This window comes from Marmota marmota, unplaced genomic scaffold (genome assembly GCF_001458135.2).
Source record: "Marmota marmota marmota unplaced genomic scaffold, marMar, whole genome shotgun sequence".
In the NCBI taxonomy this organism is placed as follows: Eukaryota; Metazoa; Chordata; class Mammalia; order Rodentia; family Sciuridae; genus Marmota; species Marmota marmota.
In genome coordinates this window covers 2965596-2980186 of record NW_026000224.1, presented here as the reverse complement: position 1 = coordinate 2980186, position 14591 = coordinate 2965596, and the positions used below count along the sequence as shown (strand labels likewise).

General features: G+C 49.1%; 1 protein-coding gene across 2 annotated transcripts in view; it reads right to left on the bottom strand.

Annotated features, from left to right (window-relative positions):
• The window catches only part of Csmd1 (CUB and Sushi multiple domains 1), a 1636907-nt gene that overhangs the window by 457187 nt on the left and 1165129 nt on the right, over window positions 1-14591 (bottom strand). For both annotated transcript variants that reach the window (XM_048792812.1, XM_048792813.1), the window contains exon 10: window positions 5657-5778. In XM_048792812.1, coding sequence (XP_048648769.1) covers window positions 5657-5778 — 122 coding nt within the window. The remainder of the gene's footprint in view (window positions 1-5656; window positions 5779-14591) is intronic.

Genomic DNA, 14591 nt, shown 5'->3' with positions numbered 1-14591 from the left:
GCTTCGGGACTCCTGGAGAGTTCCCAATGGTTGGGGAAGTACAGTAGGAGGGAGTTCCGGGGGAGGAACTTCCTCTGGGGGTTCCGGGAGAATGCCACGTGGGTGGATCGGAGATCTTCCCAGGGGCATACAGAACATTGGCGGCAGTTTCAAAAAATAAAGTTTGTTCCTGCTTGAGTGGCTCGTGATTTTGTGCCTAGCCAGACTGCGGCACAGCACAACAGTGCTCCTCTAGGATACAGTCAGTCTTTTCAATGACTACCCCAGGAGTTACCCCAGGAGTGAGTCTTCAGGTTCAGACCTTCTCTGTTAATTCCTATACTTGGTTTATATACATACACACACATATACACAAACATGTATGTGTGTGTATATATATGTGTTTATATATATATTTCTCAAGTATTGGATCACAGATTCATCAAGAATGCTATCTAAAAATAGTAGACTATTGAATGTGTTTACATAAAGTGGTTTTTTAAATATCTTATTGCTATATTATTTATATTGAGTTTTTCTGGTGGTACTATGGAGAAAGCACTTGTAATTGAGTTTAATAAATCTGCTTATCTACTGAATTAAATCTTGAGAGAATTTTTTTTATAGTTTTCTACATAGAACATCCTACATACTAGTTTCTCCTAATCGTTTTAGGTTTTTAATGATAGATTCTCGTCTTCCTCTCAACTCGACACTCCAAAATATATGTAATGTACATTCCATAGACTCCAAGCTTCCTACATTGGTTATTTTCTATGAGCAATTTTCTATAAATAACTGGCAAAACATGATGGACGGCTCCTGATTATACAAGATCCATCCAGAGTCCCAGCCAGGAGAGTGCGCACCATCAAGAGAGGATTCAGGTCTCAAAAATCACAGACTGTATGAACTCGCCTCCTCCCAACCCTGGGAGTTTCTGTTTTCTGTTCTGCCTTATTTGTTAAGAGTTTGCATATCTGATGAGGTCAAGCACACACATGGAGGGACAGGGATTCTTCTAGAACTCTCCATGAGTGCTCTGGCAGGAGTCATTGTCTGGAGGCTTTACATAACTCCTCCTTTCTCTGCTCCATTGTAACACAACTTCTTCACCCAGCACTTCTTCTTTGGAAAACGCTTATTTGAAATGTCTCCCAAGGAATCAAATTAAGCCTAATTATACTTAATGGCAATGACTGGTGCTTAATTTGGATGGTAATTCTGCTTAATTGAGATGCCTTCAGGTGTCTAAGTGGTGTTCTAAGAGTGCTGGTGTGCGCGAGGGGATCGATCTGGAATTCTCCGTTCCTTCTCTGAACCTTTCTACAACATAAGTGATGAAGCAGAATGACACAAGTTTCCTGAAGTGTAAGCGAATGATTGGGTGTTCAGAATCAACCGAGCTCACACACGACCTTTCTGAAATCTGCACAGACGACAGAGAAAGTGAAACTTCCAACACAGACAAGAGAAACAGCCCCAAACTGCACCGGAAGCCATCGTCTGCATGTTATAGCTGGGGCAGGTTCAGCAATCAGCCTGGAGAAGTCCAAGAACACACTCTTGTTCTTGACTAAACTAGACGCCCAGGGGAGTCTAGGGAAAGAGCAAGAGGAGAGGCTTTGGGGACTTGGGCACAGCAGAGGGACGGTGGACACCTGCTCTCTTCCCAGCATGCTGCTGCTCTGCACGGGGCACACTCCACAGGGAGCCGTGTACTGATGGTCCCTTCTCCTGGCTTTGGGGTGTTTTTCTCCTCCGGCTCCCTGGGAGCTGCACCCCAGGCCTTGACTCAACAGGGCCCAAGGAACTCTGCCAGGCACAGTGTGGAGGGTTTCTTCCCTGTGTTGGTCTAAGAGGCCGTGCGTCTTCATGGAAAGTGCGTCTGCCTGGGACCAAAGTCTGGAGAGCCTTGGCCACCTTGCTGCCGCGGGATGAGATGTCGCTGCTGTGCATGGACAGAGAATGGTAATGCCAGGGCCCTGGAGGGGGTTACTGTGCTGTGGGAAGTAACGTGGACTCTCCTGCTGCTTCCCTTTTGGCTCTTCTGTCCCTCTGACCAGAGCTCCTGTCAGTGTGTTTGATTATTTCCAATATCATCTCATTATTCCATTTTCTTATATGATTCATCAAAGTGATGGCACACTAGAGAGAGGCAAAGGAAGTGACTCTCCTTGCAGATGGCAGTGAAGTGCTGTGGGTGCCTCCGGAGCTCGGGGCTCTGACTTCCTGAACCTTGGTTTCAGGCAACAGGGACCCTGAGCTCCCTTTCAATGAGAAATTTCAGTATTTCTGCATGTCTTGGAAAGAGGGAGAAAATCCTGTGTATATGCATATCTTTAATGTACTTTAGAGAACATTTATCATCATGCATGTGTAAATGCACCTAAATGCAATTTGAAAATACTGGAAAGGTGTTCATGAGATCACCTGAAGATTAGCTCGGAGGCACAGTCTTCTCAGCTGAAGAGTTTTGAGTGTTCCTCTCACAGGAAAAGAGCTTACCTTTGACCTCGTGTACGGCCAAGTGGTGCGAGGGCATTCCCTGCAGCTGAGGGCAAACCCTCCCTTCACTGGTCCTTGAAAGGAAACAAGGCATGGCTTCCCATGACTCCTCACTACTCCTGACACCTCGGTCCCTGTCTCTGTTTTCCAGTGTTAACGACACACTTGTGACCTCCAGGTTTGCCTCTGGGAGTTGTGTCTGCTTGGATCCGCAGCAGGTCCTCACCCCCTGCTGCCGACCACCAAACAGCCCTCCACATAGCACCATTGGTTCTCGAGGTCCCTTTGTGGTTAGAGGAAGGGAGAATGCATTGCTCCAAACTGGGACAACTGTCATACCAGTCAGGGTGCTGTGAGCCCTGGTGCAAGGACAGTGGGCCTGGCGAGGCTCCTCCAGGGAAACCGGAGCACAGCTGGCACTAGAAGGGCTCCTCACCCACCTTCCAAGTTGCTCTTCCTTCCCTTTCCCACGACTCACAGCACCTGCTGGAGAGCGACTCAGAGTGGAGCCATGTGGGAGGACGTAGTGCTGCACCAGAGAACCAGGGCCCCGCCTGGGCCTCCCTCTCCCTCACCCTCAACTGGGCACCACGTCCTGCTCAGCCTCCATCTCAGACAACTCTGGGATCCTCTCCCTTAGAGTTGCCTCTGAGCCCGCTCCATGTCAACTGTCATCGTCCATCGCTCAGAGTGTCAGAGCAGATTCGCAGCTGTGCCTCCACCTCTCCTAGAACCTACTGCCACACGTTTTCCTCCTGCCCACAGGAGGGGCCTGTAGAGAGAGCTTATGCAATGGCTGCTGTGTGTCTTATCAGGGGCTTTCCCCAAAGCAGGGCCTGGTTTGCTTTTGACTGTGATCCTAAAGGACATTCGGGAAGGACCAGGAGAAACCCCACCTGGAGTGTGGAGCTGGGCTGTTTCCATGGGCACTGCTCCCTCCTGCTGGGAAGCCTGCAGAGCCCTGTGGACTGCACCTCTGGACTCCCTGCCCCACCACTAGAGGGAGTGTTTGTCCCCCCGTCCTGGCAAAGGGCTGTGGGAGCAGCCTCCTGCTCAGGGTTTGGTCTGTGCCCTGAAGACAAAGAGACTCCAGAGGGCTTCACTGGTGGGGGTCTCAGCCCCAGGGCAGGAAGTGCGAGGTTCTGGGAGCAGCTGAGGGTAGCAGTGGTCGCCAGGGATTAGGGTAATCGGGGATGAGCTTAGCACAGCATAAGAACACACAGAGACCGCAGGACCTGCTGGGGTGGCTGCCTGGAGCTCCCGAGTGGCCCTCTGACCCACTGCCTTTGTGTGATGGCCTCACGTGATGTTCACAGGGCCACATGGAACATGTGGACGTCAACTAAGCCTGTGACTTACTGTAATGGCACAGTAGCACACCCAGTGCTTCACAATGTCCCAGTCAGATCATTCAGCCCCAGTGGCATTCCCCTCGCAGGGACGCCCAGTGCAGTACATGCCACCTTCTAGAGCTACTTCAATACTCTGCCTAGGGCATCCCCAACAAGGTGGACTGCACTGGTATGTCTCCCTAAAGCTTCTCCATCTAAGCTTCAGGACCTTTGCTAGATTCCCAAGGTCTAATAATTTACCTTGCTAGAGATTAAACAGAATAATGTTTAAATTTAAGTGAATGTAGACATTACTTAAAACAATTCTAAACTAGTAACATGATATACTTTTAAAATTCAGTTTTAAATAAAACTCCTTTTTGACAGACACATAAATGCAACGGCTTGGTAAACGGTCGTCATATTGTTGACTAACTTTACATCTTTACTACTGAAAGTTGGCCACGGTATTGCAGCTACTTAGGCACGCATGTGGATGTGGTCCTCTTCACAGCCACTTTCCAGAGAAGTCTTCTTATCACACGCTCTTACTATCTGTCCCTGGGGCTCAGGGAACTCGGCTCCCTCGCCCAAGGTCATGGAGCTACTGAGGGGCAGAGCTTGGTAGGGACTTGGGTAAGTTATTGACCTGCATACGGAGAACTGAGTGGGCCACAGTGGAGCGACTCAGCCCAGGCGACACATGGTCCCAGAACACTGAGGACCCAACCATCATAAAACCGGGGTCTTTGGCAACAGCTGTAGCAGCTCCAGACCCCTCTGTGTAGAAGGAGGAAGTCCACAGCCCTTTATATTACCACTGTCATGTCACACAGCAGTGGCCTTGCTGTAGGACAGAAATCAGCAAGGGAAAGAAAAGGCATCCAGAAGACTTCCCCCAGTGCAGTCAGAATGGCTCTGCTCCTGGGCGGGTGCTCGGGGCACCCAGGAGCCCATGCAGAGGACCCAGACTGCGCAGATACAGACCCCACCCGGTGAGCCCTGCAGACACAGCCCTGCTTCCAATGACTGGAGACTCCGCAGCGGAGTGATCTTTCTAAATCTAATATTACTATAAACATAGGCTCTGAACATTGTTTATTTTAGTTTATCTAAAATCCACACTCAGAATGATTTTCTGTCAGTTTTTAAATCAAATCAATATAAAGATGTACCACCTTTGTTTTCCTGTTTCCACTGGTAGGAATCCCAATTGCGTTTCAACCAAATTAAAAACAGCCCAACTCTAGCAAACACAAGCGATTCTGAATGCACTCTCCTGGTGGATTATTCAGATGCAGTAACACAATTGTAGGCTGTGTGTGAGACACCCATGAGAACTAACCTGTCTCCACCGTCCTCTACTGCCAGGGGAGCACACCTGCTACTTAGTGCCACCTAAGGTGAGAAATCACCAAAAGCAAGGCCACCCGTCTGGCTTTTAGGAAAGCACAGAGATCCTAAGGAAAAAGAGCCTGTGGGTTTTCACGTGCTGTAAAATGTGCTCTCTGCATGTAGGCACAGGAGGAGAGGCCATCACACTGAGTGGCATGTGCAGAAACACTGGGCCTGGGTGGAGCCGCCGATGGGACACCCACAGCGGGAAGGGCTGCGACCCCTGAGGGCAGCATGCCCAGACCTAGCTAGGCACCACCAGGAAAGGACAGCGAGAGGACAGCGTGACCCTGCTGAGTACACTGCTTTCCCCGGGTGTGGGCATTGGACACAAGCAGTGCTGGACTTTCAATGCCAGTGGCAAAGTAAGGGGGGTGTGCTTTATACAGTGGCCCGAGCCCGCGTGTCACCTGAGGCAGCACACCTGGGAGCCGCAGCCTCACCTTGTTGGGGTCAGCGGTGGTGATCACCCACACACAGTGTGCGTTGTCTTCGTACTGAACCGGGTAGTTCGGGGAGGTGATGACGCCACTGGGCCCACGCAGATTCGATCCACAGGTCCTGGCTGGAAACAGAAACACGGTTACCTTCTACGGCATATGACGGTGTGTGAAAGATATATTCATATGGGACTTCAATCAGCTTCTAAGGGACATGAACTAAAGTTGGCAGGTGGATTCTGCTCAGCCTGCGGGTTCCTGGTTAGTGTCCCAACATGCACTAGGAAACGTTCATATTGGATTTGCAAAGGCTCACAGGATGACCTTATGGTGACAGCACCATAGAAAATGTCAGTACCCATCCGTCGACTTCAAATCCCAGTCTGTCTCAAACACACGAGACACATGTACACACTCGGCCTAGCTCCCAGGAGGCCACATGGCCAGAGAGACTCAAGGACACATGGCACTGGAGTCTCAGGGCCAGGGCCCCTAACCATGCAGATGTCACCAACAAGTGAACCAGAAGCAGCAGTCCCCGCCCGTTGGCCCAGCCCTGCTCAGATGAGGAGGGCAGAAGGACGGTCCCCAAGCCTCTTTCAGCCTTGAGTTCTCTCTACAAAGACGATGCCAGGGTCCTTACACTCAATGCACATAGGCAGGGAGATTTATTCAAAGTGCGGAGAACGAAGACAGCAATGGGCTCTGGAAGCCGGAAGACAGCAGCGCCTCCCGTCTCTCCGTCCTGAGGGTGGCCTGAAGGCCGAGGAAGCACAGCAATCCCCGACCAGAATGAGCGGCTCGGGTTGGGGGTAAAAGTGCTTGGCCTGCCTTCTTCTTTGGGGAAGTCTTTTTAACAATAGGTGAGTTTGGAAATCTCACGTCTCCTAGACTCGAGACTCAACATGGATCACTTCGGCTGGGTCTTGGGAAGGAAAAGGAGAAGCCGACTTCACAGAGGCGCACAGCGAAGAAGCTGGGCTTCGTTTCCCCACCACCACCGCCATCAGGCACAGGGGCCTCCCAGGAAGGGACCCAGGAGGGACCTGACCTGATGGGGGCCTATTCCCCCTCCCCTGGAATGAGCACCAGCAGGCCAGTCATTGCCCTAGGAGCCTCACACCGAGTCCAGGTACGTGCACTTGAGGTGGGCTTGAGGTGGGCTGCTACCTGCACCCCAGCCCCTCTGACTCTCCCCATTTATATTACCATAAAGTGACACAGAGCGCGTCTGTTCCCAATAACACTTCTTTAGGTGATCGTACCTATAGCTTTTCCCTTCCCATTGGGTCGGGATTTCTTGATGTGTCCTTACTTGTCTGCAGACCCCAGAGCCAGACACAATGTCTGCTGTCCTTCATATGCTAATGTGACAAGATCACTTTGGACAACTTTTCCATTGCTTAAATATACTATGGAAATAATCAGCTAAAAATTGGCCTACTCTATGTTAAAATTCACTTTTTTAAAAACCAGGTATTGAACCAGGGGCTCTCAACAACTTAGCCACATTCTTAGCCCTTTTTATATTTTATTTAGAGATGGCATCTCCCTGACTTGCTTAGGGCCTCACTAAGTTGCTGAGGCTGGCTTTGAACTTGTAATCCTCCTGCCTCATCATCCCAAGCCACTGGGATTAAAGGCATGTGCCACTGGACCCAACCAAAATTTACTTTTAAAAATTGGTATTTGCTGTCCAAATGAATTGCATTGCCTAAATAAAGATGGGCACAAGTTTGTTTTTCAGAACCCAGTGCGTGTGTCACGGCTCTGAAGGTCTCTGACAGAAAGCACAACGCGAGCCTGCACCCCTCCAATGGGCAATGAGACTTCACTCCCTAACAGATGCCTTTAGCAACATGTTCTTGAGAGTGCCATGACTTCAGATGTGAATTCACCTAAAGCACACTATGCTAACAGGATTAATTAGAAAACCATAAAAGGACAGTTATCAGTGCACAACTCCAGTTAGGAGACCTTTATGATACAATTTATACTTTGGAACTTTGAATCATTTAGAGCTTTGCACATCAGAGAGACACTCAATAAATACTTGTTTATTTGACTATGAATCAGTGTAGCCACAGTGCCTTTCTAAGCACGTCACACTTTGAGAAAGCAGCTCTGCTCTGGGGAAGTCGTGCATGGGAGTCCACTGTGGCCCACCCCCTGCATCTGTGCCCAACCTGGCATCAGCCCCAGCTGTCCCCACCTGGTGACCAAATCTCACCATCTGTGGCCATGCCTATCAGTCAACTTCAAGTTCCAGTCTGGCTCGAACACACGAGATACATGTACACACTCGGCCTAGCTCCCAGGAGGCCATAAGGCACAGAGAGACTCAAGGACACGTGGCACTGGAGTCTCAGGGCCAGGGCCCCTAACCATGCAGATGTCACCAACAAGTGAACCAGAAGCAGCAGTCCCCGCCCGTTGGCGGCCTGCTTTGAAGCTGGACTCCCACTTGACTTGTTAAAACTGGTTCCCAGAATTTCGAGACACTGATGTACCATTTGGAGGGGAATTATGACTCCAGTGGTTGTACTTTGAGTGCGTTGTTGGAAATACGCCTGGAGCAGCAGCACGGCTCTACGTTTCCTAGTAGCACAGGGTCCGGCTCCTCCTCAGACCTTCAGCTGTGAGTGTTGGAAATGAATCTACAGAATGTTTTTTTCATTTTGTTTCTTCTTAGCGACTTATCTTCATCCTTGAAATGCATCTCAATAGCAGATTATTCTTGTCTTAATCCACATTTCTTAGGAAGCTATCAAAGGAAATATCTGAAATGAAGTGTAAGGGCACACTCAGGGCAAATATAATTGTCAATTTTGTTCATTAAAGCTTTGCATTTAAAGCAGTTCCCGGCATTTGAGGGTTTCCTCTATAAATACTTGTTGTGACTCTTGAACAGGTAAAGCCTCTTTAAGTCACATGATCTACCTATAATTACTTAATTTTAATCCTTAATTTTTGAAAACTTTAGCTAGCACCTCAGTCACTGTGCTTCTAACTCATCTCCATCCTTATCATCTGCTTCTTCGCCACCTGAAGGTCACCTCCCCTCATGCCACCAGTGATGACTCCTGAATTACTGCTTTCTTGCAGCATGGTGGTACCAAGAGTGACGATTCTCAGTCTTCCCACTGACAGATACTCAAAGCTCAATCGCACGTGTCTTTATCCTGGATAGTAACGTGGCCTGAGTGGCCATGATTTCTCCCAGCTGCCACCCACAGGCCGCGGTGCAGAGCAGTAGGGTCTTGGATTCCTGCAGCCCTGGGGGCTACCCAGGGATTCTGCCTGTTGCTGGTTCGGAGGCAGGAAGTGTTACATTAAAGTCTCTGGATTTGGGAGTGGGGAGAACACAGCCTGCTCACAATTCTTTCTTTGTCACAATCCACATCTTCTTCCTCCTCCATCAGCTGCAAGATTTTAAGATTTCTTTTCCGGGCAACTGTATGCCAGTGTTTTAAAAACTCAACATTTAAGAATTAAAAGAGCTTGAGAAAAGAAAAGCAAAGCCTTGGAGGCCCGACGGAGAGCCTCACGGACTGGACTCAGTGGTGAGCTGGCGGAGGTGGAGAGCTGTTGAGGACGTATGGATCAGAGAGCCCGCTGTCCTTCCCTGGGCCACACTTAGGGCAGCAGTTGGGAGAAGCCCAGCTGCAAGGCAGGGAGCAGAAACAGAGGTGGGGAATCGGGGTCACCCCAGGCCCGCTATGGAGGGGCAGAGCGGATGTCCATCTAGCCACATAGGTCACTGTGCTGCCGCAGCTGTCTGTGCTGTGCTCAGGGATGAACCCAGCAGACACGGAGGGCCATGAACCCACGGGGACAGCTCCAAGTCTGCACGCTGGCCCCTGAGATGCGTTCCCCCGGCCTCTCGCCTCCATGCACAGCCTCCACTGGCTTCTCGCTTCGTGCCAAGGGTGGACTGCATAGCTCCTCCTTGGGGCAGAGCTCGGAGAAACCTGTCCTGAGAGGGACTGGTCACTTGTTTGGCATCTGTGGAGGGAGGGACCCCTACCATTGCCTCTGTAGTAAGCCGGTGTCCAAACAGCCAACACAGGGTTAAGGATGCACAGGAGAAATTGCACCAGCACCAAGAAAGCTTCACAGTGAGCTCTGTACGCACCTTCCAGTCACTGAACTGTGAGGCACACTTTTGCATGTGAGAGACTAATGTCACTGTCACCCTTGCGAAGGCCTCGCCCCTCGTCAAGATCTTCTATGAAATATAGCACCTAATGTAGACTAATGCCCACTTACACGCATAATAAATGTCCTTGGATAACAGCCATGACCTGATGCATAACTGATGTTACTCTCTTGACAGTTTTCTACACTTGTAAACTCAAGTTTCACTCATGTCTTGCATGTATTCCAAGTAGAGCTAGAATTCACAAAACGGTATGTTGGTAATGCAATACGTCATGAGAGAAAGAGGGAGAATGAATCAGTTTTCAATGCCAATGTATGCCATTTGTCCATTTAATCAATGAATACGTATTAAGTACAAAATTCATTTCTTTCACATGATTTATCTAACACAAATAAATTACAGATTCATTTAAGTACAGTTCCAGAAAATCCTTTCTGTTCTGTAGTAATTGCTCAATTGAATTAATTGAAGGAAAGAATATTCTAATCAACTAAATTTAAATTATTCAGATAGAGGAGTCACATTAGAAACTTTCTCTCATGCAATTTCATAAGTATATAGACTAGTTCATTTCTTATATGTTTTAGAGGAAATAATTACTGTTAATCATATATTTTCTGTCTACTCCAGATTGTCAACCCAAACAGAGGACAGTGGGACACAGCGGTCAGGAGCCTCTTCTCTCTGTCCCTGAGTTCCAGGCCTGGCTTAAGTCCTCTCCTAGTTATTTAGCTTAGGCCTCTCAGAGTGTTCAGCCAGTAAGAGCCTTAACACCTACTGCTGTCTCGGGGCTGCACGAAGGTGCATGGGGCACCAGGCCTGACCAGCCACACCACAGAGCTCGTGTTGAAGTCCACGAGGAAGGAAGTGACAGTGAGTCGGGCCTCGAGGAGGCTGCAGACAGGGAAGAGCCGCACTCCTGGCCTTGATGGAGAAGTTGGCAAATACAGTCATCAACAGGTTACCTCAGGAGGAAACAGAGCTTTGAGGAAAGGCAGAGGTCGGCAGGGAGCCTGGGAAAGGCTGGCCTGAGGACAGTGGCTATGGAAAGGGCCTGCAGGAGTGGACTCTGATGAAGGCTTGGGCCAGGCCAGGGGATATGCAGGGTAATACCCCATGGCCCGAGCCTGGCTCCCAAGCTCGCTCTGGGAGGTCACTGACACCAGCTCAGGGCTCACTCTCAGCTTCTCTAAGTCTGTGGGATAAGGGAGCAGCATAAAAATACAAAAATGTAGTGCTGTTAGTAACAGTGGGAAATAATATGGGGAAAAACACTACCTGTCCATCAAATAAAAAGCAAAAATCTGGAAGTAATAACAGAAATTTTCTAAATTCACTAGGATTTTAAAAAGTTCATTGTGTTTATTTCTTTAAATATGTGAGAGCGAGAACGTAGCTACCTAATCAAGTGATCAGCATATAAAGTATGATTCTAAAACTGATGCTAAGCCTGTAATCTGATAGAACGGGTCATCTTTCAGGTGTAAATAATCATTTCATTATCATTGAAAAGGTTGTTTCTGCATGGACGATTTCTTGGCTCCTGACATGTGACTAAGTTCAGGGTGATTCTGAGCTAGCCCGACCCAACCTGGAATCCCAAGTTAATAATAACTTAGTTCTACATTCCGTGCCGGCTCCAATTAGCTTTGGGTAACTATGGTTACAATTGCAGGTAACGTCTCACTTGTCTTCTGTGCCCTTTCAACTCAGAGAGCAGCTCAAAATATTAGCTTCTCAGACAAAGGTGCCTTAGCCCAAAAGAAAGTCCTTGACATAAATCTCCCCACCCACCAATAAGTGAACCACCACCCAAACGTTCTATCAGGCAACAGGAGAACATCCCTCTTTGTTTCTATTTGTTTGCTTATTTTAAAAATCTACCAGTTAAAGATACTTATATAGTTTTAAGCAGCTCATAATGTTTTACCCTGTAATAATCATAGTAGTGAGCATCATTTCAGGTGGAATCACTTGCATAATTACTAAGCCATGTCAATATTTCTCTGTTTGGTAACAGGAAGAAAGATAACACCCTCCCACCCTGGAAGCTAGTTAGCTAATGTGGGCACTGGCTGACCACACCGGTTTCCAGATACAGGGAGCGCTTCCGACTCACTGCAGTTTGTCCAACGCTCTCACTGGTGTTCCCTCTGGGGAGAAGGCCCGACAATCACTTAGGAGTTGGGGCCCTTCAGGAACAGGGGAGGCTGGAGAACAGGGCACTGAGGCATGGACCTGCAAGGTCCTCTTGGACTCAGTGCAGTGTCCTCAACATTCAGAGCAGAGGGCTTGCCACCTGGTGGACAGCTGACTGTGGACTACAAGGGGGGACATGAGGTCCCCTTTGATGGCTCAGAATGAGTCAGGCAAATCCAAACCATGATGGTCCATTTACCCCGATGGTCATTTTTACATTCCATTTATCATGGCAGCAGCACAGAGTGGGAAATGTCCTGGAAAATCTGGAAACTACCAGGAGCTAAGGAAATGTCCCCACAGTCTGGTTTGAGTAGTGATTGAGAACGAAGTTTCACCATCTCCTCTTTCCCACAGTTCACAGGGCTGCGGCTTCTTCAGAATCGGTCCCACAGGTCCACTCCCAAACACTGTCTTCAGCTCCTTCTGACGGAGGAGTCCGGCACAGGAGCCAGTGAGACGCTGGACAAAGGAGGCACTGAGACATCCTCAAGGTTCCTAAAGTTGCCAAACTGAAACATTCTTAGATCTGATTGAGGAAAGTGCTGTGCTGGGGAGCCACCAGGCCACAGCGAGGATCACCGAGCACGTACCCCTGCAGCTGCAGATGCTGGCACCTCTCCTCAGCAGGCTCAGCCAGATTTCCAGAGGCATGTGTGCTGTGTGGTCATGGTGGCCGCGTGTGGCTACGGAGCATTGGGGATTGGCCGGCCCGAGGCGAGCCTGCTGTGAGTATGAAAGACACCTGGATCTCCACAGCTTTAGATGACAAAAAAAAACCCATGAGACATCTCATTATGATCTTGTGTTGGCAGGTCAAAAGGAGAATACTGTGCATGTTGGAGTCAAATACAATGTTTTTAAAATCAAATTTGCCTGTTTCTTTTTGCTCTTTAAATCTGGCTGTGAAATGTCTTGAAATTACGCATGTGACTTGAGCTGGGCACGTGGAGGGAAGCGGGCATGGTGTTTCTTCAGTGGCCTTCTCCAGGTCGGACAGCTGGCAGCCCCACCACGGGGGCCTTCAGCCTCAGGTAGGACCAGCCGGTGGCGGGTGGATGTCCTAGTGGGTGGGCTGAGACTCCAGGCAGAGGCCTGAAAGCTGGTTGGAGCTCCCAGAGTCCTGGAGTGCAGAGTGGCCAAGGAGAGGACATTTACCCCAGCGGTGTGACAGCTCTAGTGTGGGGCCAGCTGGCCAGGGCTAACCACATCCCCAGTTGTCTTGTCATGGTCCTCGATCAAGTGGGCCGCCGACGCTGTTCTCTCCTGAGACTAGGGACTGAGGTGCCCAAGAAGTTGAGGAACACTTCCCTCTGGAATCTCAGAACCCTCTGGACTCCAGGCCTTCACAACAACACAAACGGAACAGGCGGCCATGATGGCCAACAGGCCAGGCCCAGAAAGCCACGGACTGCACGCTGTTGCCCATACACAGAATCTAAAACCAGCTGTTCTCACGGTAGGAGGGAAAGGGGGCCTTCACATGCATCAGAATATTATATAATGCCCTATAAAATCATACAAATTTTGTGCCAATTGAGTAAATAAATTGAATGCAAAAATACATACTGATGAATGACAATGTTTTCCAGAATATGAACTGATTTAAAAGGAGATTTTATATTTGAATTCAAATAGGCACTATGCCTACACTTTTTAATTTAGTTGTGATAAGAAATGTGTTTTAATTGTGTTTGACATAGACATTGTATTAAAAAGTCAGAAATTAAAGTAGGCCAAGAACAATGTGGCTTTGTCTTATAAAAAAAAAAAAGGGCATTTCAAAAGTATTGCTGTGTCTTTCATCTACTTGAGTCCAGAAAAACACATCCTGTCTGAGAACACCCTCGTGGAACTGTTCCCACACAGCAGGTCACTATTCCAGAACCTTAGAGTGGTAACTCTGCAGCAGCTGAAGACTGCCAGGTGATGATCAGCCAGCATCCAGTCGGGGCCGAAGGATGGGCCATTCGCTGGGAGGGGAGGGCAGGAGGGATGCAGCCAAGGACTCCCGAGCAGAAAAGCAAGCCCAGCACACAACAGGACAACCAGCCCAAAGAAGGGGCTTCCCTCCTGTCACGTGATTAACTAGGACACGGACAGTGATAAGAACGAAGTCAAAACACTCCCTGGGTGTGGAGAAAAGGAGCCCTTGCTCCCCCCTCACACCACCACTAGGGAAAATGTGGAGCTCCTCAGGACAGTAAATCAGTAGATCCCGCTATGATCCAGGACCCCAGAGATGGACGTACACCCAAAGGGATGAAACCAGGGTGTGAAAGGGACACTTCTGAGTTCATTGCACACTATTCACAACAGCCTAGAAGTGGAAGCAGCCTAAAGGACCATCAGTGGAGGAAGGGGCAGAGAAAACGGGGTCCACGTACACCACAGAGCACTATTCAGCCACAGAAATAATGCAGTGCTGTATGTGCTACAACCCAGGTGAAACTGGACGTCCTGAGGTCAAGGAAGCCAGGCAGGCCCAGAAGGAGGGACTGCAGGTCTCACTTGTAATAGGTGGTGAAACAGTGGGTCTCAGGGAGGTGGTAGAACAGTGGGGAGGAGAGGCCAGGA